The sequence below is a fragment of the Eleutherodactylus coqui genome, chromosome 4 (assembly GCF_035609145.1).
Source record: "Eleutherodactylus coqui strain aEleCoq1 chromosome 4, aEleCoq1.hap1, whole genome shotgun sequence".
Taxonomy (NCBI): Eukaryota; Metazoa; Chordata; class Amphibia; order Anura; family Eleutherodactylidae; genus Eleutherodactylus; species Eleutherodactylus coqui.
The window spans coordinates 175349661-175374478 of NC_089840.1; the positions used below are offsets into that span (position 1 = coordinate 175349661).

The 24818-nt window shown below is 41.8% G+C and overlaps 1 protein-coding gene across 1 annotated transcript in view; it reads right to left on the reverse strand.

Moving 5' to 3' along the window:
• Window positions 1-1062: 1062 nt before the first annotated feature.
• Window positions 1063-24818, reverse strand: part of LOC136624795 (rap1 GTPase-GDP dissociation stimulator 1-A-like) — a 117976-nt gene continuing 94220 nt past the window's right edge. The window contains exons 9-14 of the mRNA XM_066598731.1: window positions 22609-22743; window positions 8259-8384; window positions 6651-6790; window positions 5042-5168; window positions 4614-4742; window positions 1063-1782 (exon numbers count right to left, since the gene is read on the reverse strand). Coding sequence (XP_066454828.1) covers window positions 1628-1782; window positions 4614-4742; window positions 5042-5168; window positions 6651-6790; window positions 8259-8384; window positions 22609-22743 — 812 coding nt within the window. The 3' untranslated portion in view covers window positions 1063-1627. The remainder of the gene's footprint in view (window positions 1783-4613; window positions 4743-5041; window positions 5169-6650; window positions 6791-8258; window positions 8385-22608; window positions 22744-24818) is intronic.

Consider the following 24818-nt stretch of genomic DNA (forward strand, 5'->3'; position numbering starts at 1 on the left):
CAGCTGTTTCAGGGTTTTTGCCCCTCATCACTGTGCAGTAGGATCCTGGCTTGGATAGTAAGGGGCCTGTGACGTGAGTTGGGAGGGGTATCATGTCTCCTTTAAGGGGTTGTCCCGCAAAAGCAATTGAAGTTAAACACATGCGCAGACGACCTGTGCGGCGCGAGCATGCCGGATCGGCCCCATTCAACAGGACAGAAGAGCAGACTGTGCAAGCGCGTCTAATCGAGGCAGAAGAAGGCTTTGGTCGGCGCCATGGAGACGAGGATGCCAACACCGGGGGGGGGGGGGGGGAGTATATAACTTCTGTATGGCCAATATTTAATGTATGATGTATATTACAAAGTGCATTTATATGGCCATACAGAAGTGTTTAACTTCAATTGCTCTTGCGGGACAACCCCTTTAAGGAGAGCACCAAGAAGGTGTGTGAGGAGACTTGGGCCTCATGTCCACGGGCCAGTGGATTCCACTGGGCCCGCAGACATGAGGCAAGAAAATACAATACACTCACCTGTCTCTCTCCTGCTTTTCCGCGGCATGGACACAGTGACAGCTGCGTCTGTACCGCGGTTTCGGATGGCTTCCATTGGTTTTGATGGAAGACGCGGGAGCTGTTTTTGTGGGAAAACCGCACAAAAATGGAGCATGCTGCAGTTGTTTTGTCTGTGTTTCTAAATTATCTTCAGATTACAGACTTGACTAAGAAGAATTCATCTTGATGTGCTGAGATATGGACGGTGGCGATAGAATACTCTTTACAACAATATTCCTGTTATTAAAGTATGTTAGGAAATTACTGTATACACTACTTAGTCCTAATCATAATAAGCTGCAATACTAGGCTCCGCCTATGGAAAAGAGTTGCAGCTTTTATTCTCCCCTGTATCTGAGTAGTGAGGGTGTTTCTGAGATGTGGAGGAGGGGCACGGATACATTCAGATCTCCAATATCTGAAGTATTATCTCTTTCAGCTCCAGAGGATTTCGACTGCATATTCCAAACAAAACTACTGAACAAAAATGTCCATTTATTTAACAATAAGGAAGCTACGCACTATTACAAAATGATGGTTTATATAGGTCTCTTCATCTACAGCCATTTCAGTTTGGCACTAGTGTGCAAATAGGAAAACATTAATGATCCTTTCTTAACATTCATTGCGATAAATGACACAGTTACAACATAATGTTGGACTGTGAAACCCACTTAATAAATATTGCACTTCGGCTGTGTTCACATGTGCGTTACATCGCAGATTCTTCCAGAAATGCTGGGAAAAAAATAGAGCCAGATACAGAACTTTTTTTTTCCTGTAAAAATGACCATTGCTATGACTGAATCTGACAGACCCCATTCTAAGCACTAAGGTCCTGTGGTGAATGTCAAGTGATGGATCCAGCCATGCTGCCATTTTTGTTTTTCTGTTTCTGGAACTGAAAACACAGATGTGAACCCGGCCTTATTCATAGCATCTTGCATTACAGTAATCTCTAATATTTACTGGTTGAATCTAATCTGTAGGCATCGTGAGGATGCAACTTGCTACAGGGCTTGATGCAGGGGTGTTGGCAAGCACTATGCTAGGGGTCTTGGTGCAAGTTTCTTCATTTCAGCGTTATAACAGCTATGGGAAGAAGTGTTCACTGTTCTCCTTGGAATGTTCCATAATCTGCAGAACTTTGTTGGCCTGTTTGACTACATTGCTGCTGCTGCTGTGTCCACGAAGCTTTTCCAAAGTTTCTTTCAGATTTACTACTTCCATTTCCTTCCGTAAATCATCTGTAGAAAGAGGACATCGATTAGACACCCAGCTTCTATTAAAGCAACAGTTTTACTTGTGCTTACAACAAACCTCTCCTGAGATATGCATTTAGCTGTATGTCAACTCGAAGAGCAGACCTATGTGCATGAAGTCCGATACTGTGGATATAGTGCATGTATATGAAACATGTACATAAAACCTGTACTTGTTCCCTCAGAAAGCCAACAAAATGGCAGCCATACTCTAAATCATTGCAGCCAAGGTGAGTGTTTTCCAAGACTAAGTTTTTTCCAAAGTTAGTCTATTGTAGTTTACTCTGCCAGCTGTAAATACTTATAGCTGTATTATTATACTCTCCGATTATAGTTGTAAACTATTTAATAACTTTATTGAATAACCTTAAATACACCCAATAATCACACAAATTAAATCCAGAATACCAACATAATGACACATAAATGGTGAAAATAAATCATAAATGTGCATCCAATGGACCAAAGATGATGTAAACTCATGGTTTGCAGAATTGGATCATATCATATGGTCACTTTTATGAATCTGTAGAGTCCAGACATTGGAGATAAAATAGGGGATGGATATCACATGGCATGCGCTTTCCCTAGTAAACATTGTACCTGCCTAACTGCTGGGTACCCACCCTGATATGGGCATCCCCGCTCCACTATGGCTGACTGCTAATACACACCTAGTATGCCCTTAAAGCTAAAGATAATATTTAATGAAACTATATATCCCATATCTGACGGGTCTCTCCCGAGGATAAACTTAAGCTTCATCAGGGGATTTTCACTCTTCTTGCTCTGCATTATGGCAGCACAAGAAGTTCCTAAAGTTCTGTATTAGAAAGACATAAGCACTACGTACGGCATTGCTAAGGAAACCATCTCTGAAGTACAGCATGTGCAGAAAAGTGTTGCAATATTCTTGTTGAATAATATTATTGAGAAGTCTTTGTATGACATCAGATGTCTAGAGGACTACAATAAGGTCTCACTGACTTCTATACAGGGCTGAATTTATATTTAAACCTCTGCCTATAGGCAGCCCTGCAGCAAGGACGGCTGCTGAATTGATACTTAAATAATCGGCATTTACAGTACTAATTAGACCTTCATGGTGCTTTAGATCAGTGTTTCACAACTCCAGTCCTCAGTGACTCTAACGGGTCATGTTTTCAGGATATTCTATAGTAAAGACGCCTGTGGCAATGTTTGAGGACTGACAATAATTACATCACCTGTGCAATACTGAGGAAATCCTGAAAACATGACCTGCAGGAGTCCCTGAGGACTGGGGCCTTGTTGCAAAAGTTCAGCTGGGCCTCCCTCCATCTGTACCTATACCCAGAGACATAACTTGAAGATTCGAGGCCCCAATGCAAAACCTGTAACAGGGCCCCCAACTTTAATACTTTATTCATACTTCTAGGCTTCCTATATGGAGAAGATAGGTCTTATGGGCCACCAAAGGGTCCTGGGCATGGGTGCAACCGCATCCCCTATAGTTACGCCCCTGGCTACAGAGGCCTGCTAGATGTTGTAGAGATGCATCTCAGTGCTTTATTTTGTAGAGCAGGAAAACCTTTTAGAGCCTTAAATTCCTTAACCCTTTCCAATCCAATTTGTATCCTGGTTTTCCTAGGGGGCTTATTCTTTTTCTGCCATTATACAACAGCGTTATATGCTGCCTAAAGCCAGTACTGCATAAGGTGACACATTGGATATGTTCCGACAGCAGAGATGCTGGCAATAAACAGTAAGAGAACCCCGGCGGTTGTCTTCCAACATCGTAACTGTACTGCCTTAAATCCTAATGTCTTCAGAGGTCAGACAGTGGATTGAAAAGGGTTAATATGTGGGTTACTTGATGGATGGAGTCTGAGGCTACATTCATATGGATGTATTTGGGTCAGTATTTTGCATCACTGTTTGTAACTTAAACCTCGAGTGTGTCCAAAACATGAAAGAAGCCCAAATCTTTCTATTATGCTTTCTGTTTCATTCCTGGTTTTTGGCATACAAATATAATTCAAAATACTGACCAAAATATGTCCATGTGAAAGTGACCACATGCTGGCATCAGAATATGAAGAAAAAACACAACGTGTAGATTTACTCATAGGTGCCAGAAAGTTTGTGTTTCCAAGCTCCTGAGATATAAGTTCAGCACTGCTCTTCAAGTCAACATACAGCTATGTGCATGAGGTCCGATACTACAGATGTATTGCATGTATAATACTGCCATGGGGTTCACATCAAAACCTGTCCTTGTTCTGTCAGGAAGCCAACACAATGGCAGCCATACTCCATATCATGGCAGCCAAGGTGAGTGTTTTCCAAGCTGTGCCCAGATGTACTCTGAAAGCTTTACACTGCCAGCTTTACATACTGCTAATATTGGAGATTGTAGCTGTATTATTATACTCTCAGATTATAGTTATAAACTATTTAACTCAAACCTATCACTAAACGCAGCAAGGGATACATTAGGCCATTAATATTCATCAGTTGTAGCCAATGAATGAATTAAATAGGGCTTTATATTGACCTCCGTTGTGACAGATTTCTCACTGTGTTTGCTTCCCTTGATAAATCTGTCATAACCTACATCTCAGCCATTAACTTTCACGCTGGTTAAAATGACGACACTTTTGTAAATGCCGTTAATGTTTATAAAAAAGATCATTTGGGTCCCAACCAACGCACGACTCCCGAAAGCATCAGCTCATATTTTCATTCTTTAGAAGGTCGGCTTTAAAACACCAATAAGATCATGTTCATGCTTGTCTTCTCTGATCAAGAGCCGATTAAAATGTAGCATTCATTACCTGAGTCTATGAGGCTGCATAACAGCCCCATGGAATTGTATTTCACCTCCGGTCCCATCGATTCATCTTGCAAAACTTTGTGCAAGACTGACACCAGCTCCGACTCTTTGAAAGCATCTTCGACAACCTCTGAAATGTAATGATAATCATTACTGCATCTCATAAACTACTACGACACCAGAGATGTTGCAATGACTGTACTGTATTAGTTGAGTTTGATAGTGTTTGTTGGCATCCCCATTCTAGGAATGCATGAGATAACAGTGTATTTGATGATGAGTGTTATTACCACCAGTCTGCTCAGGATATATTCCCGAATCTTCTACAAATTACCCAATATAGAGGGAATTTTCTGTCAAATCTCTTTACTTCATTATACAATTTTCTGCATGTAATTCAGTCCTGTTGATTGCAATGCATTACTTTACCAAGGTTGATGGCAGATGCAATGGCTAATGCGATAAGAGCTTCATTTTGCATAATGGCGTGCTCACTAGTTGTCATGGATACCAGATGCTTCACGCCTTCGACCTTTTGAATAGCCTTGACTACATCCTGCATATAACAATCAGAAGAGAATGCTTTTTAAATTGTATAACCTTGGCAGAAAGTCATAAACACAAAGTCTTCTCTACTAAATCTATGCAGTAATCTAAGGAGCATGTGCAGACCAACATTGGGCTTCTGATAGGGTAGACACTACCCCTCTAATGTCATTCACTCTCAAATCTAGTCGGATTTAGCAGGGGTTCTCAACTATACAACTGTTGACAAGTCTCAGGGCTCCCACACACTTGTGTTTTTTTTAACGCTGCGATATCACTGCGTTTTTAATGCGATTGTCAATGGGACTTTCTAATGTAAAAATGCATCGCACAAAAATCGCAAAACACAAAGTTGCCATGCGTTTTTAACATTAGAAAGTCCCATTGACAATCACGTTAAAAAACGCAAGTGTGTAGGAGCCCTTACGGAAATGGGACTACTGATGCTGTGAGCGCGCTCCTTGAGTCAAGGCAAACCCTGAGATTTAGAATAGAGCTCCAGTCCCCAGACGGTTGTTGCTTTTGTCATATTCATGGAAGCGAGTGTTAACATATGGTAGCATTTGGACGAGCCCAGAAGGCAATCTTCCTGTGGCTCCAGGCTCTGAAACAATAATGTCTCCCAAATATTCACCAAAACACCCTCTATTTTAAACTATCTTTGGAGCCAACCGCTTGCCACTATGGTCTATTTCTCAGTTGACTGCCAAATATCTAATTAGACCTTACTGATAATGTGTCTTGTTTGTGCGATTAGAAGTATAGGTACACGAGTTGTGCCTAGATGGAGGATGGGTCCAAGGAAACCCTTTCCTACACAGCATTTACACTGCTTTGCCATCATTACCAATTTCTGCATCTTATTGTGGTTTTATTGCATATTTTCAGACATTTTTTCTGTTAACATCAATTAAGAAAGCTGCATTGTGCAAAGCCCTAGATCATGAACTGGGGTATTAAGGGAAACCAAATTTTTTAATTGCGCAAAATGTAATCAGGATCTATCATTTGCTTTCTGAAATGCCAATTTTAACCATAAGCAGAACTTCACTGGAGTAGATCAAACCATTTTTAAAGTACAAAAAATTGTTAATGGTGTAAAAAACATTAGTTTATGGTAGAAACAATTGTTACAAGCCAATAGTTTTTATTAGATTCAGTTTTTATGTGAAACTGTATTACAGACATTAAAATGTATCATCTGTTCGTGGGATAAGTGATAAATATTAAGTCAGTGGGTGCCTGGATGCTGAGACTCCCACCAATTAGCTGGAATGGGAGATCTTCATCCATAGTAGAAAAGAGTTATATGGAATGATGGCCTGGCATGCCCCAAATAAATCCTGCTCACCGCAACTGTGGAGGAAGGGTTCCCAGTTCTTGTGATCAGTAGGAGTTCCAGCAGCCTCCCATAGAGCTAACATACTGTAATACATTTTAATGCCTGAGAATAACCCATTTTATGTCTTTTTTTAATAAGTTAATTCCCTACTTGAGACTTGCTGTGTCGTAAGAGAGATGCCAAAAGCCGATTTGCTTCTCCTCGAACTCCAACATGGTCCTTGGCTTCACACCACTGTACAAGTCTAGCCAATAACTTGGGATCTTGACCCAGAATCCTAGCTGTATCAGCTTTAAATGAAAGTAAATAAAGTGAGATAACCATTGCCAGTATGTACCCATATCCTACAACTGTTTAAGAGCATGTAACCTAAATTGTATGAGTAAGTTCCGATAGCCAACTGCCCAATGGTAAAGGATTTGTTACCCTATTCCTGAAAAGAATATACAAAAAGAAGTGCCCCCACCTTGCTCCAGGTAGTCAATATCCAATCAGTATCCATCTCAGCAGTTTACTGTTCCCTGACTGTGAACAACCTCCTGCTGGACCCCATAAATGAAAGCCACAACTCATCCATATTACATCAGCCGTTAAGTCAACGGCCCAGCCTTATTTGTTTGCCAGGTGATCACTGCTGAGTTTCTAATGTTTTATTTCACTGATTCTAACCTATTAATCACTGTCATTTCTTCTTTTTTTTGCCTTTTTATGATTTTTCACGCATGGCATTTTTGGAAATAAGCTGAAATTTTGTGTGAGTGGTTTTTTTTTTTAGCTAAAGCGAGAAGTAGGTTAGAAAAGGTTTGGAAATAAAAATGATACTTCTCCTTCAAAAAGAATGATAAATACAAGGGAAGCACCTTTACTTCTTTCTGCTGGAGCCTCTTCTGATTTTAGCTATAAAAAAAAAAACGGCAAGGGCAATTTTCCGAAAAATGATGCTGCAAATGTATTATTGAAAATGCACCAAATTGCACCAGAAAAGGTCTTGCACCACTTAGCACAACATCTATCTGAGCAGCCGCCAGCCAGGCATCACTGCTAGATGGCTCTCTGTTGATCTTGTGACTTTCTTCCATATCTTCTGATGATCTTCCCATCTTAGGGCCAGCGAAACGCATTGAGCGGTGTGTGGTCCAATTTCAGATTGTCTCTTCTTTTTTTTATATCTTTGTAATTCAATCTGATTAGTAAGATCTCTGTATATTCAGTCAGAATAGTGATATTTTTGATTATAGTAGGAAGTTGTCACGATTGACATCATTACCTTTATACTATTATCCTATAGATCTAGGGAGTTTCTCTAATATTTTCTGCTGTGATCTTCCTATTGGAATATCAGGAATAATTCATTATTATTCATTCACAGCGATTTATGGGATATTTGTTCTCCCGTTTTCTTCATGCCCTCTATAGTTAGATTATCCCTATGGCAGTTACATTTTACCACCGATACATCATCTTTGGATATGATTAGATTACAATTTATGTGTCTTTTCCAAGCAGAGGAGGAGTAAAAGTACTACAGATAAGTGCAATATAAATCAAAACATAAGCAAGCGTGTGAGTTTCTATGTGCACTGTCTTCTAAAGTGTGCTGTGCCTTAAGTGTGTGACTTGGGATTAGTGACTTTGGATTCAGGGACTTTTGAAGTGTCATTTAGTTCTCAAATTGAAAACAGATGAAGTACAGAATTCAGTCGCTGGACAATTAATTAAACACTGAAAAAGCAATTACTGTAAGTTGCTTTGATTTACCTTGGCCATCAGTCAACATCCTTAGTGTACCCAGGAGCTTGAATTGCACTGGGGGCATTTCTGATCTTAGCAACATCTGGATTCTGTCTGCCACCCCTTCTTCCAGCATTCGTACTTTGTTCATTGCTAAGAAAAAGATGCATCAGTATTAAATGATACAAAATGTATCACTAAAATCCTACAATAATATGGTGGCATCCAGTATATGCCAGTTAAAGGGGTTGTCTCGCGGCAGCAAGTGGGGTTATACACTTCTGTATGGCCATATTAATGCACTTTGTAATATACATTGTGCATTAAATATGAGCCATACAGAAGTTATTCACTTACCTGCTCTGTTGCTAGCGTCCCCGCCGCCATGGATCCGTCTAATTCTGATGTCTTCTGGCGTTTTTAGACGCGCTTGCGCAGTTCCTTGCTTCTGGCTGGTGAATGGGGCCGCTCGTGCCGGAGAGCTGGTCACCGCGTCGTCATCGTAGCTCCGCCCCGTCACGTGTGCCGATTGCAGCCAATCAGGAGGCTGGAATCGGCAATGGAACGCACAGAGCCCATGGTGCACCATGGGAGAAGACAGCGCAGTGCATCCCTGGGAAACGACCGGCGGACATCTTAGGGAGAAGATTTTTATAACTCCATATTTTGTCGGATCGGTGAGTAGCAAGTGGTTTAAAAACCGCTTTAAATTGCTATTTTATGCCAGGGGGATGACAGGGGGAATGGGGTAATGTAAAATTTTGATGTTTGCCGCGAGACAACCCCTTTAACTAATATTTTATACAACATTGTATTTTCCATAAATATATCCAGTAAATGAATATGAAGATCACCTTGCAAATGTAAAAGGGCAGCATAAAGAGGAGTATTCTATACTATGTGAGATCATTATGGTTTTTTTTCGTCATCTCATATTTCCTTGGCTTCAAATCACCACTTCTGCCTCTTATTATGTGCAGAGAAATCTGTCCAGCTTGTAGATGCACAGAGCATGAGACATGGAAAGCAAAGAAGTTATTGAGATGGAAGGTTCCGGAAGGGAAGCATATAAATATTTCCTTGTAGAATGTCTATTTGGAAATTATAGTGAATTTTTATTGGTGACAATTAAGTAGTATTGTAGTGATGATTGCTAGCAGTGAAATGGCTGTATTTGAAAGTCTATGTTTACTGGTTGCAGATACTTTGGTAACAGGTTGATAATCATACTTTACCCGAGTGTAACTGGCAGGTGGCAAAGGAATTATATAGGGTGCATTGGTCAAAACTGTCTAACAGAAAGCTAAACTTATTTCTCTTATCAACCAATCCCAGTGCAGTGTTCATTTTTCTACAGCAGTTAAAGACATGAATGCTGGGCTCTGATTGGTTCCTAAAGACAACATTACAAGTTTTACTCAAGACAGTCTCGATAAATAAGGCTCAGTGGACTCCTGTTGTGTCGGCTACGTTATTCCTGGCCTTGTCTCAGAACCATAAGTAGCCTTCCCTTCACCTATGGAAAATATTAAGTTCCCTGACTTTGTCCCACATTTAACCCCTATATTTAAGGACATGGACCTTTTTTTCCATTTTCATTTTCTTTCTCCCCCCTTTTGAAAAATCAAAACTCTTTTATCCATTGACGTAGATGTCTAAGGGCTTGTTTTTTTTTTGCAGAACAAGTTGTATTTTTCAATGGTACTATTTAATGTACTGAAAGAGTTTAAAAAAAATTCTAAGTGGAGTGAAATGGGACAAAAAATTCTGCAATTTTGGGTGCATCTTGTTTCTACAGTGTACACACTGCAACAAAAATGGCATGATAACTTTATTCTATGGGTCAGTACAATTACTATATCAAATTCACATAGTTAGTTTTTTGCTGTACTTCTATTATTTTTTTCCAAAGATATATCTAATTTTTTAAAATAATTTTTTGCTGCCATCTTCTGACAGCCATAACTTTTTTATTTTTCTGTTGACGATTTCTGGAACGTTCAGTTTTTTTTAAAATTGGTATTATTTTGGAATACATATGACTTTTTGATCGCTTTTTATTACATTTTTCTTGGAGAGAGAGTGATCAATAGAGCGCAATTCAGGCATTGTTCATTTATCTTTTTCTGACGACGTTAACCGTGACGGGTAAATAAGACTTTTATGGACGCAGTGGTACCAAATATGTTTTTGTGTTTTATTATTTAGATTCTTTCATTATAAATAACGCAAAAGGTTTTTTTTCTATACTTTTATTACCTTTTTTTTTTTTTTAACAATTAATAAAACTTTTTAAAACAAATTTTTACCATTTTTTGTCCCCATAGAGAACAAGAACTTACGATGCTTTGATCGCTCCTGCAGTATGATGTAATGCCATAGCATTACATTATACCACAATCTGACATGGCTATCTATCAAGCCATGCCAGGGCAACCCTGGGGACTTTTAGAGGGCCCCTGGCTGCCATGGCAACCAACAATCAAGGCATTTAAAGGCCATTGTCAGAATTGACTGCGGCATTTAAAGGGTTAACAGCTCCAATAAGCAGGGTGGCTTATTGGAGCTGCTGCGGGCAGGTGTTGGCTGTAAGAAGCATTATATGTTGCAGGATCATCCCCTGATCCTCTTTCATACAAACCCTTAACCTCCAGGACGTAAATGTACATCCTGTAGTGTTAAAGGGTCAAATACCCAGAGTGGTCTTTTGCTTCTTCCTCGAACTCACCCCAAGCTGTTCTCTCTATTGGCCCTTTTAACTCGGAACGATTATCATTCAAAAAATTGTTTAAGCGTAAAATGCACAAAACATGGCCAACAATCGAACGATGAATGATAATTCTTTCACTTATTGCTCATTTTCTGCAAGCATGGAAATCATCGTTTGCGCCTTCGTTTAAATACTGATCATTCAGTCGTTCTCATTTACTGGTGCAGCTAATGTGAACAACTTACCGATTTAGCAGGTAGTATAGTTATCTGCCTTTATAAACAGACTGAATAAGCGAACTCTACATTAAAAAAAAGGCTTGTGGCAGCATATAGTGGTGCAAAAATCTCCAAGACTTTATTCCTCCATGTCAAATAAATGCCATGACAAAGACCTATCCTTTGGTCGAAACATAGCATTTATTTGACATGGAGGAATAAAGTCTTGGAGATTTTTGCACCACTATATGCTGCCACAAGCCTTCTTTTTAATGTATGGTCCCACTTCTGGAACAACAGTTCAGGTTCCTTCCTTTGTGGCTGCTGCATTTTCCAGTACCAGCTCTGTTCGGGGAAATTGAGTGCTGCTGGTAACTTTGTCTTTTTTGAACAAGCGAACTCTGACATTGTTCGCTTGTGCGAGCGATAAATTGCTGTGTCCCTCGCACTGATCTACACGCTGCTGCATTTCTCAGCGCTGACAGGATTCTCTTCTGGTTACGGGGCTTTGAATACCCAACCTCTGGTAAGTGCTGTGATTTGATCGAGCACCAGCCAATCAGAGCCAATGCTCGATGAATCAATCACAGCCATTCAGTGATGTCATTCACTGAATGGCTGTAAATGATCGAGCGCCGGCTTTGATTGGCTGGCACTTGATCCAATCACAGCGCTCTCTTACCAGTGGCAGGGTATGCAAAGTCCCATCACCAGAAGAGAATCCTGTCAGCGTTAAGGACTGCAGCCTGGCACAGCACTGGAGAGCAGCGAGAGAGACACAGACGCCGGCAGCTAGGTGAGTATTGCTTTTTATTTTTTTTTTAACCTAGTGTAGCTGGGACTTAAGTTTGGGGGAGGGCTTATATTTCAAGCATCCCTTTCCTGAAAATAGCAGTAGGTCTTATCATTGGGGTAGGGCTTATTTTCACAGAAAACCGTATCAGACATTTCTCATATATTCTGTTAATACTGTATGCGTTATGTCTATGATAGAATACCCCTTTAAACATTCAGGACTATTACTATTCAGACCTAGAACTTCGTCATCTCTCAGTTTCCCACATGCAGGTCACTTGATTTCTTTTATTGAAATGATATGGACAATGAATGGCAATCTCCTCCAGCAGTGACCCCTGCCGCAAATCCCCTCCTATCTATGAATCCCAGGCCTGGCTGTGCAAGTTCTGAACCATTATGAAAAAAAAAAGCCTCGGATTTGGTAATTATTTTTCTTGCATGCTTCATAAGGTAATTGATGGATTACATTGTATGTGTCCTTCTGCTATGCTGGATATGATGGATGACTCGCTTAACGCTCCTGCTTACAGCATTTTCCGATTACAAGAAGAAAAATCTCTTCTAATGCATTTCTTCTTCCTCCCTGTCTTCTATTGTCCTAATAGATTTGGGACGTTTCAAAATCTGACAATAATTCAATCAAAACCCGCTTTGGAATCAATACATGTAAATCCCTAAATTGAGTGTAACAAATGGAGAGGACATGTCACAGGGCTATATGTATGTTTGAAGAATAGAACATATTTAACCCTTTTAATCCAGATCAGTCAACACTGATAATGGCTGGATCTGAAAGGGGTTATGTGTATTAGGATGAAATGCTGGTTGGATTTGTTGGAGATTCCATTACATGAAGCACATGTATTTGACAAATATGAAATTGTGGCATAAATGAGTCCCATAAGTAATGGCCTCCTGGAGTTAATATGTCATTCTTATAGAGTACTAGGCTGTAATCATCAAACTGTCTCGCAGGAGGAACTGGCTGTATTTTTCAGGACAAGAAAAGCAATATTCAGGAGACAAGCTTGTAATATATTAGTTATGCCCAAACTGTAGCCCTCATGAGCCTACTTTGCAAGAGATAAGTAGAGTACAACTCTTTGCTTCTCCTAAAATATTGCTGTAGGATGGGAGATAAATTGTAGATCAGTGTGGGGGTCAAATCAAACTGAGCCCCCGCGCATCCCAAAGTAAAAATGTGTGCTGCCGTTCCATGCACTTCAGTGAAACCAATGGAGAAAGCCAATGCTTGAATTCAGCCATCTCTCATGTGAGAGAAGCCATAATGTTTTCTATCCTTTTCTAGCCTGCTCTTCTTTTCCATTTTTCTGTCTTTCCTTAACACATATTCACATATTATAATAGGAAACAATCACAGGAAATCTGCAGTGGCAGTGTGATCTTCAGAGGCGGAAAATGCTGGATCTTGGGAGTGGGCGAGTATACCGCAAATAGATCACCCGACTCCCTGTCATATTCACTAACTTAGTTTATGGTGCTGTTGGGATGTGGCAGGTTCACTTTAAGGAACCCATGTTGTACTGTACCATATATAGTACATGGCTAAAAGTGTGTGGACACCTCTCCTAATGAGTGAGATTGCTAATTTCTTCTACATCTGTTGCTGATCAGTGCATGCGAGAATAGATTAGATGCTTAGACTAGGGCTTTTTAGTGAGACTTTTTGTAGCAGACATTATCATTATGGCCAGGCTGCTCCTAGACATGAAGCTGCAGCCTGAAAATTACTGGTATATCATGAACAGTGATAAGTGATTAGTGGAATAATCGGTTTTTTTTTCGTTTTCAGACCAATTTCACGGAAATCATTGTAAATCGGCAGGGTCAATTCTGACTCCCTCTGAAGTCGATTGGAATAAAAATTGAGTTCACTAATTTGCCCTCCAGAAGGCCCCCAATGCAGCCAAAGCCCCTCACATTGCATGCGAATACAACCACATATTTGGGGAACACTGTGCTTCACCCAGAAATTGTTCAAAATAGTGTACAGTGGTGTTTGGGTCACTCGTGGCACATGGGTGTCACTAAAAAACCAAAGAACGCCCGCATAGAGTCTCCTAGGTCAACAATTGCGCCTTAGAAGACAGCAGGTTATCTGCTTGTTTAAACCTTAACAATTCTGACAGCAGCATTTAAATCCCCCAAACGATGTTCAAGGGTCCAGTACGGCCCCAGCGATGAGATCATGGTGAGACATGTGGGTGTCATGGCAGCCGGGGGCCTTCTGAAAGGCCCCAGGGCAGTCATGGCAGAATGCCTATCAAGCCATCTGCGTGGAGTGGCTTGATAGAATTCTTGCCCAATTGCTGCATGATGTAATGCAATGGCATTACAAAGCATCGCAAGTTGTTGTCCCCTCTGGGAACTTAAAAAAAGTAAAAATAAGAACAATAAAGTTTTACTAATTATTTAAAAAAAAATGAATAAACGTTTAAAAAAAACCCTTTTGCCATATCTATATATATAAAAATAAATGTATGTCTGTGTGTCTGTATGTCTGTTTGTTTCTCCTTTATACGCTACTACACCATTCATCCGATCGCCATGAAACTTTGGGAAGTTGTTGCGTACACTCCTAGGAAGATTACTGGCATAGTACATCTATCTTATGATAAATGGCGCGCGTGCGAGCGTCGTCGACAGTTACGCCCCCCCACCTAGATCATTCGATTTCCATCATTGCCACTAATTCTCTCACTTCCCGATGTAGAAGCATGAAATTTGGCACGAGCATTGATTATGTCATAAATAGGAAAAGCTAATGGGTCCCAACTCAATTATTCAATTCTAAGCGCCAAAGAATTAGCGTCCAAATTTTACGTACGGAATCTAATTCTCTCACTTCCCGATCTCATAGAAACTTGAAATATGGCACAAGCATTGATTAGAGATGAGCGAGTATACTCGCTAAAGGCAATTGCTCGAGCGAGCATTGCCTTTAGCAAGTATCTCCCCCGCTCGAGACTGCAGGTTCTGGTGCCGGCGCGGGGGAGCGTTGAGTAGCGGCTGTCAGCAGGAGGGAGCGGGGGGGGAAGAGAGGGAGAGAGAGAGATCTCCCCTCCATTCTGCCCCGCTCTCCCCCGCAGCTCCGTGCCCGCTGACGGCACCCGAACCTGCAGTCTCGAGCGAGTACACTCACTCATCTATATTGATTATGTCATAAATAGGAAAAGCTAATGGGTCCCAACTCGATTATTCAATTCTAAGCGCAAAAGAATTAGCGTCCAAATTTTATGTATGGAATCTAATTTTCTTACTTCCCAATGTCATAGAAACTTGAAATTTGGCACGAGCATTGATTATGTGATAAATAGGAAAAGCTAATGGGTCCCAAATCGATTATTAAATTCTAAGCGCAAAAGAATTAGTGTCCAAATTTTACGTACGGAATCTAATTTTCTCACTTCCCAATGTAATTTGGCATGAGCATTGATTATATCATAAATAGGAAAAGTTAATGAGTCCCAACCCGATTATTCAATTCTAAGCGCCAAAGAACTAGCGTCCAAATTTTACGTACTTAATCTAATTCTCTCACTTCCCAATGTCATAGAAACTTGAAATTTGGCATGAGCATTGATTATGTCATAAATAGGAAAAGGTAATGGGTCCCAACTCGCTTATTAAATTCTAAGCGCAAAAGAATTAGCGTCCAAATTTTATGTACGGAATCGAATTCTCTCACTTCCTGATGTCATCTATATATATATATAAAAATGAATGTCTGTCTGTCTGTCCTTTATGCATTACTACACCATTCATCCAATCACCATGAAACTTTGGGAAGTTGTTAAGTACACTCCTGGGAAGATTACTGGCATAATACATCTATCCTACGATAGGTGGCGCGCGTGCGAGCATCGTCGACAGTTATGCCCCCCAGACAAAGATAGTTTGATTTCCATTTCAAGCACGAAAGCAAAAGGCATTACGAGCAACGGGATGCGTGTTCAACTACAAAATGATGCATCCGCCGAACGTTTCGCAAGACAATTGCTGCATATTGAGAATGCTGAGGTAAAATGAAAGCTGTGCTGTGATTGGTTGCTATATATTATACTGCTGAGGCAACATGAAAGCTGTGCTGTGATTGGTTGATACTTTTTATACTACTCAGGTTACATAAAAGCTGTGCTGTGATTGGTTGCTACTTATACTAGTGAGGTTACATGAAAGCTGTGCTGTGATTGGTTGCTATATATTATACCACTGAGGTAAAATGAATGCTGCGCTGTGATTGGTTGATATTTTTTATATTGCTGAGGCAGAATAAAAGTTGCGCTGTGATTGGTTGTTATTTCTCTTTCTGCTGAGGTAACATGAAAGCTGCGCTGTGATTGGGTGTTATATATTATACTGCTGAGGTAACATGAAAGCTGCGCTGTGATTGGGTGTTATATATTATACTGCTGAGGTAACATGTAAGCTGCGCTGTGATTGGTTCTTATCTAGATATATAAAAACGAATGCATGTATGTTTGTCTGTCTTCGCAGCAACACGCGACGGGTAAGCTAGTTTAGAATAAAAGAGTCTAAATAATAAAACAAAAATACATATTTGGTATCGCTGCATCCATAAAAGTCAGATCTATCAAAGCAATGCATTATTTACCCGGCACAGTGAACGTTGTCAGAAAAAAAAAGCGCCAGAAATGAGCTTTTTTGGTCACCCTGTCTCCAAGAAAAAATGCAATAAAAAGCGATCAAAAAGTTGTATGTATTCCAAAATGGTACCATCACAAACTACAGGTTGTCCCACAAAAACTAAGTCCTCGTACATCTATGTTGACAGAAAAATAAAAAAGCTATTGCGTTAAGAAGATGGTGGCAGAAAATAACTAAAAAAATTAAGTATCTTTAAAAAAAATACAAGTAGTACAGCAAAAAAAAAAACGATATAAGTTATAATCATAGTAATCATAATGACCCATAGAATAAAGTTATCATGTTCTTTTTGTTGCAGTATATGCGCTGTAGAAAAAAGACATACCAAAAAATGACGAAATTGCTTTTTTTTCCATTTTGCTCCACTTGAAATTTTTAAAAAGTTTTTCACTACATTATATGGTACTTTAAATAGCACCATTGAAAATACAAACAAGCAAAAAACATACACCTATGTCGATGGATAAATAAAGGAGTTACAATTTTTTAAAAGAGAGGAGGAAAAAACGAAAATGGAGAAAAAGGGTCATGTCCTTAAGGGGTTAAAAGCAATGTCATACATTTTACAAGGACAAATTTTACCAGGTGAACAAAACTCTCACACAGGCCTACTCCAAGGACCAGCTGTAGAACTACCAAACATTTCACTACACAAAACAGCAGATGTGCTTTTAAAAGCAATGTCAGAAAGTTTGGACACATTTTACAAGGTGAACAGCCAAGCATGGCCCTTCTCCAAGTTAAAACTATGGAGCTACAGATGTTTCTTTTGCTTTAGAAAATGTCATTTTTGGAAAAGGAGGAGGAAATATGGTGGGAAAAGGAGGAGGAAATATGGCAGGAGAAGAAAAGCAGAAGCTGCAACTTGAGGGTAGAGTGTGCTCCTCCTGGAAACATGAGAACTGTAGCTCCATATTTCCACATTGACATATTTTTTATTTGGGGGTGAAGTATGAGGAGGGAACATGGCGGAAGAAGGAGAAGAACAGCAGCAGCACCACCAGCAGGAACAGCACTCGGTATTAGTGTATCTTGACGCAACCAGAAACTAGGGGTTAGACAGGAAGACCGTCCCTGTCACACCCCCTGCCCCTGATTGGGTCAAGCCTACAAGGTCCTAGCAGTACAGTATGCATAGCTTTCTGCCGTCCGTGCTGCCTTAGCGTGAGGATTGCTTTTCCACCTAGCCCTTCATTCATAGCAGTGAAGAAAGCAAGACTAAGTAGAAAAATAAGCCTCACGGTAAGGCAGCACGGCTGGCAAAAAAGCAATGCACACACAGCAGCATGGGCTTTCGCCGCTGGGTCCCATGGCACTTCAGTGGGATTCATCCCTAGTGAACCCTGACGGATGAGCCCTTAGTCCCGGGGCGAGCCTGCCTGCTGATTCCATGCCGCCACCTGTCACACCGGATGCGTTCCGGCTGGCCGCCGCATGAGCCCTCCATCCCGTACACAAGCTGTCAATTTGGTCCTGCCTGGCTGCAGAGTGGACGCCGGGGTGTCTCACACCGCTAATCCCTGCTGCTTTGTCCCACTCCTGCTCTGCTGCTGCACACAGCGGTGGCTGCCAGTCAGACAGTCCCCCCCACCGGCGCTATGGACTCCATGCTGGAGGCCAATATCTTACACTGATATCGGGGAGTAGGAGGCCCACCTTGTCTCCTGGGGCTGCCTGGCTGCAATCCCAGGCCGATGTAAGCTTCTCACTGTAACCCCCTGGATTTTCCTTTTGCGCTTACTGGGCTTCCAGGACCTGCAGCCCACGCCACTGTGCAGCCAATCAGCATCAGGGGGCATCACCCTCCTGTCAATCTTGACTCCACCAGGACATCCTGGTGGCATCAAGTTACACTAATACCACAACACTCAGAGGGCACAATATGGTCTTTGATACAAATCTATGCTCAATCATATGCAAGTAAAACTTGCCAGAGTGCTAACTAATCAGTGGTATCTGCAATGGAGGTACAAAAGTTATAGAAAATCCATGCCTGGTTCATTTTTATAATTGTCATGTGATCTACATTATCTGTAGACAGGCGGATGTATCTGTCAGTGATCAACCTCCCCCACCCCACCCCTTCCCACTAAGCTGAACACCCTTTCTGATAGCACACTGGCAGAGGGGCAGACAAGAACCCCTAAAGTATTTTGCACAAGCTGAGGTGACCAGATTTTCCCAGGGTCAAAGTGGGACAGAGGGGTGTGGTCGGAAGGGGGGTACTTATCACAACATATGATTTTACCTCCGTCGTTATAAAAAGTACAGGACTGGCTCAAAAGAGACAGGGAGAAAACTCCGCAGCATTTCCCAAAACAGTCAAAATCTGTACCATTGGTGTGGATTCTGACTGGACATCAGCCACGTACCCACAGCTGTTTTTATACAATGTGGCGCTCTCCCTCACCTCCTCCGTAGGCTTCCTGCTATCAGTGCTCCCTGGCTTTCAGTTCCCAGCGGCCTGTAGTGGCCTTACCTGACCAGCATCACCTGACCAGCAACACTGCACCTGATCAGGCTGCTGGGGACTGGAAGCGGAGAAACGCCGAAAGTGGGAACCTTTCACAGGAGGTGAGGGGAAACGCTGCATAGTATGAAATCAGCTTCAGGTACGAGGCTGATTTCTAGTCAAAATCCACACCAATGATACAGATTTTAACTGTTTTTTGGATGCAGAAATGCTGTGGAATTTGCACTGGAAATTTCTGCTGTGGACATTCCTCAGCATTTCCGCCTTGTGTAAACATCTCCTAAATCAGCTTAAGGTATGCTGCCATGTACAGAGCGGCCTCAGTAGTAATAGTGTCCCCCATATCGGCCACAGTAGTAATAGTGACCCCCTGCAGTGGCCTCAGTAGTAAAAGTGTCCCCTATATCGCTCCTTGTAACCATAAAGTCCCCCACAGTGGCCTCAGTAGTAATGGTGACCACAGTGTCACCAGTAGTAATATTGTCCCCCACAGTATCCTCAGTAGTAACAATGACCACTACAGTATCCTCTGTAGTAATAGTGACCCCCACAGTGGCATTTAGTAATAGTGACACACACAGTGGCACCAGTAAAACAGTGACCCCATAGTATCCTTAGTAGTAATAGTGACCCACACAGTGGCCCTCAGTAGTAATAGTGACTACCACAGGGGCCCCAGTAGTAATAGTAACCCCCACAGTAGCCTCAGTAGCAATAGTTACCCCCACAGTAGCCTCAGCAGTAATAGTGACCTCCGCAGTAGCCTCAATAGTAATAGTGCATCCAGTCATGACACTGCAAAGGGATTACCAGCTTGGTGACCAGACGTCATGAAAGCAGAACAAAAGTGAGACAAATGTCCCAAAAGCAGGAAAAATGGCAGTCCCGCTGGGGTCCCGGTGGAAAGCGGGACACAGGGTCCCAAAGCGGGACTGTCCGGCCTAAATCAGGATGTCTAGTCACTTTATGCAAGCCCTGGTTACTCGTCCAGCCTAGACACCCAGAAGTCAAAGCGGCCAACTCCTTGTCTGAGTACATCCATGCAGAGTCTTGGATCATCATGGATAAGTGCTACCTGTGACTGTGAGTCCTATCGTGTGCTTTTGCTGCAGGCTGCGAGAGGCTAAAAAAACTATGCCGCACCTGTGTTAGACTTTCCCTGTCACCGGTAGTGGTAAGCTGTGGCAATTTCTGGCTCATCCACTGTAAGCTGCAGAGCTGCAGTCCATGCATCCCCGTGGCCATGGGGAAATGCTCTGCTTAAAAGCCTGTCCTGATAGTACTGCATTTTGAGGTCCCTCTCCATTGCCGAAATGAGATTTGTCATTTTGGCCTTGTAGTGGGGATCAAGGAGGGTGGCTACTGCTTCTATCCATAAGCAAGTAGATTTAAAATTTCCCGGGTCCTCTCTAGCTTCTGCGCTCACGTCCGCCATTTTGGTGATGAGCGTATGCGCCGAATTTGGGGACTTAGCCGGAGGCCTTAGGTAATTAATATCACCTCGCCTCGAGGATCTGATCCATGTCGGGAGGTAAAATTTTAACATTTTTTACTTTTACGTGATCACTGTTATCCATTGGGGGACCTGGGACCACGTACTGCGGCCCCCTATGAACTCTCCATGCTTTCGGATACGTTTGGTAGCCAGGAGCATGGAGATTTTAATTTACCCTGGCAATCCGCAGCTTTTGCACATGCGTTCACCATTTTGGTGAAGGGCACGTTCGCATAAGCCAGGGTAAGGTCCATGGAGGTTCTGGGGGCCTCAGGTATGTAATTTCATCTTCCCTCATGGATATGATCCTTGAGGGGAAATAAAACTTAAACCTTCTTTTTCAACTTTTTTTTTAACTTCAAATGTGACCAGGAACCGCACACAGCGGCTCCCGGTAATATCTCTCCGCTCTTAGTTACACATGGTAGCCGGAAGAAGAGAGATTTTAAATTTCGCGGGACCCGTGCCTTTCTGTGCACGTGCTCGACATTTATGTCTGGCACGCATGTGCAGAAGGCGACATAAATACTGGAAGGACCAGAATGTTGCGGGACATCGCGGAGGACGAAGGTGAGTACTTTCAGCTTCCTTCATGGATCCAATCCATTAGGGGAGCTGAATCTTTAACTTAATTTAACTTTTTAAAAACTTTTATGTGATCGCCATTATCCGGTGGATAGCGGTGATCGCGTCACTGGGGGTTACTCCCCGCAGCCGCCCATGACCTCCAGCAGCTGACAGCATGGAGCTGTCATGTCCACAGGCCCTGTGGCTTTAATCCTCAGGGTGAGAGTGTTTCTACGGACCTCAGGATTAAAGCCCACTTAGACAGGAAGTAAAAAGGCAATGGGACGGTCACTAAGGGTTAGTAAGACTGCACTAAATACAGAGCTTCACCGTACTTATATTACCAAATACTTTCTGTTTAGTTTCCTATTAGTGATATTTACCTTGTTATATACCTGTATACTACTTTGCAGGCTCAGACTGGCCCACAAAGTAACAAGGAATCTCCCGATGGGCCCTGAGCTGGAACGGGCCCCCACCCGGTTGCACCTCATACAGATCGGCAGAGATGCTATATGCTGCCTATCTTTGCATCCATATAATAAGCTAGGCAGTTTATCTATTTCTATAGATCATTGTCTGAAATGACCTGTAGGTGGAGCCAGTTTTCTCCGACAAGCTCCTTGGTTCTGCCTTCTTCACGTTAACCCCCCCCCCCCCCACACACACACACACACACATATCACCAAACATCTTGAAGCTTTCAGCAGACTGAAATGACCCCAGAACAGAAATAGTCTGAAGAAAAGATCAGACAGCAGGCTACTACTGAAAAAAGTATGTGCACCTCTCTCCAGCTAGGTAATTAAAGTAAAGTAATTTTCAGGTTCTTTTATCCGTTCGCCTCCATAGGTAATTATAACTCCCAGCTACAGACAACTGAAACCTAAGGAATCTTCCTAAGGGTGAGGTTATGCATAAACCATGTTGACATTGGATTTTACTGCAAATCGGCACCGTTTTCAATTTTGATTGATAAAGGTAACATGATTTTGTGGGTAAAACGGCTGTTCTTCGGCAAAACTACATAGACATTAAAAGTCAATTTGAAAACTGCTGGTTTACGATAAAAATGCATGCTGGTCCATTTTCCGGCCATGCTGTGGCTGTGACGTGTGATCTCACATTTTACAAGACATGTCATGAATGCCATATTTGATATCTTCATTTGTCAGGTGAATGGGGGTCCACCAATTTTCACCTGCCGCATTCTCCATATACGTCAGTGGAAATTGGTCTGGACACAAACATAACCACTTTTCCATTGTTGCGTATAAATAATGCAGTGGTTAGGAAATTGCGAACGGAAATCAGGTGATATTTGCATGTAGCCATACAGTGGGCCCCCAATATGATTTCTACTGGTGGGCCCTAGCACCCGAGCCCGACACTGCCCCCTTAGTACATTATATTACATAGCAGTCTACCTGGTATGGCCAGATTTCGCAGTGCACTGAGAGCTGCATGTTGTACAGCGACATCTCCGTTCTCCACATGTTGTTCCAACAAGTCTAAAAGTTGGTGAACCACACCAAGCTCCACCATTTTCACACAGTTAGTATCTATAACAAAAAGAAAAAGGTAGTGTTGGTAAAGCTGCACAATGGTTTCTTTCTGTCTGAATTTGTCAACAAATGGCGTCAAGAATGAATGGATGCAATTTATGGATTTGTAGTTCTTTGAGTAGACTTCATACTCCTGGTGAAATCAGAGCAGTTAGTCTATAGAGGTTCTAAGAGGTGTAATGATGATATATCAATAGAACTTGTGCATTTAGTAAGACTATATTATTCATTGCATGAAATTGATATCTTCCCTCAGTCAGTGCTCTTCCAGGACTACAAAGCACAGCAATTTATACAATGTGGCAATATATTAATGTAGGTGTAAGTTCATCTACTTGTTGCATGGAGTCGGAGCCCCACTGGTCTGATATTCAAGGCCTATTCCAAGTATAGACCATCAATATTAAACTCCTGGAAAAGCCATTTAAACTGAAAATTCATATCACTGTCCTATAAAAACAAGAGTTCTAACCTACAGCAAAGGATACAACCAAGAGACTAACACATTTTTAGCACATTTGTTGCTGATTAAACTACTCGTTAACATATCTCATAGGTGTAAGATAAAGATAACCCTTTTTAGAAAATGCCAACATCTTGATTTTCATGATGGAATCTCACTAGAGAAAGACTGCGGTTCCCTGGTATTGGCACAGATCTCTTTTTTTTTACTACAAGTATGATCATTTTTCTTTTTTGACCATCACTATCTTCTTCTAATCTGCCCTCAAACATTAAATATCGCCGCCAGTTCCTACTGATTCAAGCTTTTCAATCTCCACAGTGTTAGGCTGTCAGATACTTAATCTTAGTCCAGTTGGGACATCCTAATGGATCTGAGCACCTTTTAGAGCAATATACGAGATGATGACATATCTTTCAGCTCTGATGTTAAATGCTTCTTCAATCTTTGAAGGTAAAGAATGGAAAATAGGTCGCGGCTCTCATCCACAGTCACTACTATTTAACTTACAAGTGAAAACCATAGCGCCCACAGGAATTGTTAGATTCCATGTACAAAGTGGAATAGAGGACACTCAAATTAAACACAGCAAGGGACCAGAACATGGGCTTTATGTTCAGCTTTTGTAAAGGTTATATAAAAGAATAAGTATTTTCTTTTAACTTTTTTCTTGAAATATATTACTGATGAGGAACAATCTGAGTTCATGAGTTTCTTCAATATTATTATTATATAGCAATAATTAGTAGAGATGAGCAAACGTACTCGTCCGAGCTTGATACTCGTTCGAGTATTAGCGTGTTCGAGATGCTCGTTACTCGTAACGAGCACCACGCGATGTTCGAGTTACTTTCACTTTCATCTCTGAGACGTTAGCGTGCTTTTCTGGCCAATAGAAAGACAGGGAAGGCATTGCAACTCCCCCCTGCGACGTTCAAGCCCTATACCACCCCCCTGCAGTGAGTGGCTGGCGAGATCAGGTGTCACCCGAGTATATAAATCGGCCCCTCCCGCGGCTCGCCACAGATGCATTCTGACAGAGATCAGGGAAAGCGCTGATGGTGCGGGAGCTGCTATAGGGAGAGCGTTAGGAGTGATTTTAGGCTTCAAGAGCCACAACGGTCCTTCTTAGGGCCACATCTGACCGTGTGCAGTACTGTTGAGGCTGCTTTTAGCAGTGTTGCACAATTTTTTTTTGTATATCGGACGTGCAGAGCATTGCGTCCTCAGTCTGCAGTCATTGTACAGAGTATAGGGCCAGTACTGGTGAGGCAGGGAAAGAGATATTCAGGCTATATAGGCAGTGGGCTTTTTCCAAAAAATTGGGGAAAAATACTATATATGGGCTGCCTGTGACCGTCTTCAGTTTACTGCGTGTCTGCTGGGGGTAGTAGTCCTAATTAATACGCAGCTAAGCGTTACAGCAGGCTTGCGCAAAATTGTTTCCTGGATCTGCTGTCTCTGTTACATCAGCGTCGTCATCCCGCGAGAGGGAAAAAGTATACATAATATTATATGCTGCCTACAGTATCTATCTGCTGGGGGTAGTAGTCCTAATTAATACACAGCTAAGCGTTACAGCAGGCTGGCACAAAATTGTTTCCTGGAT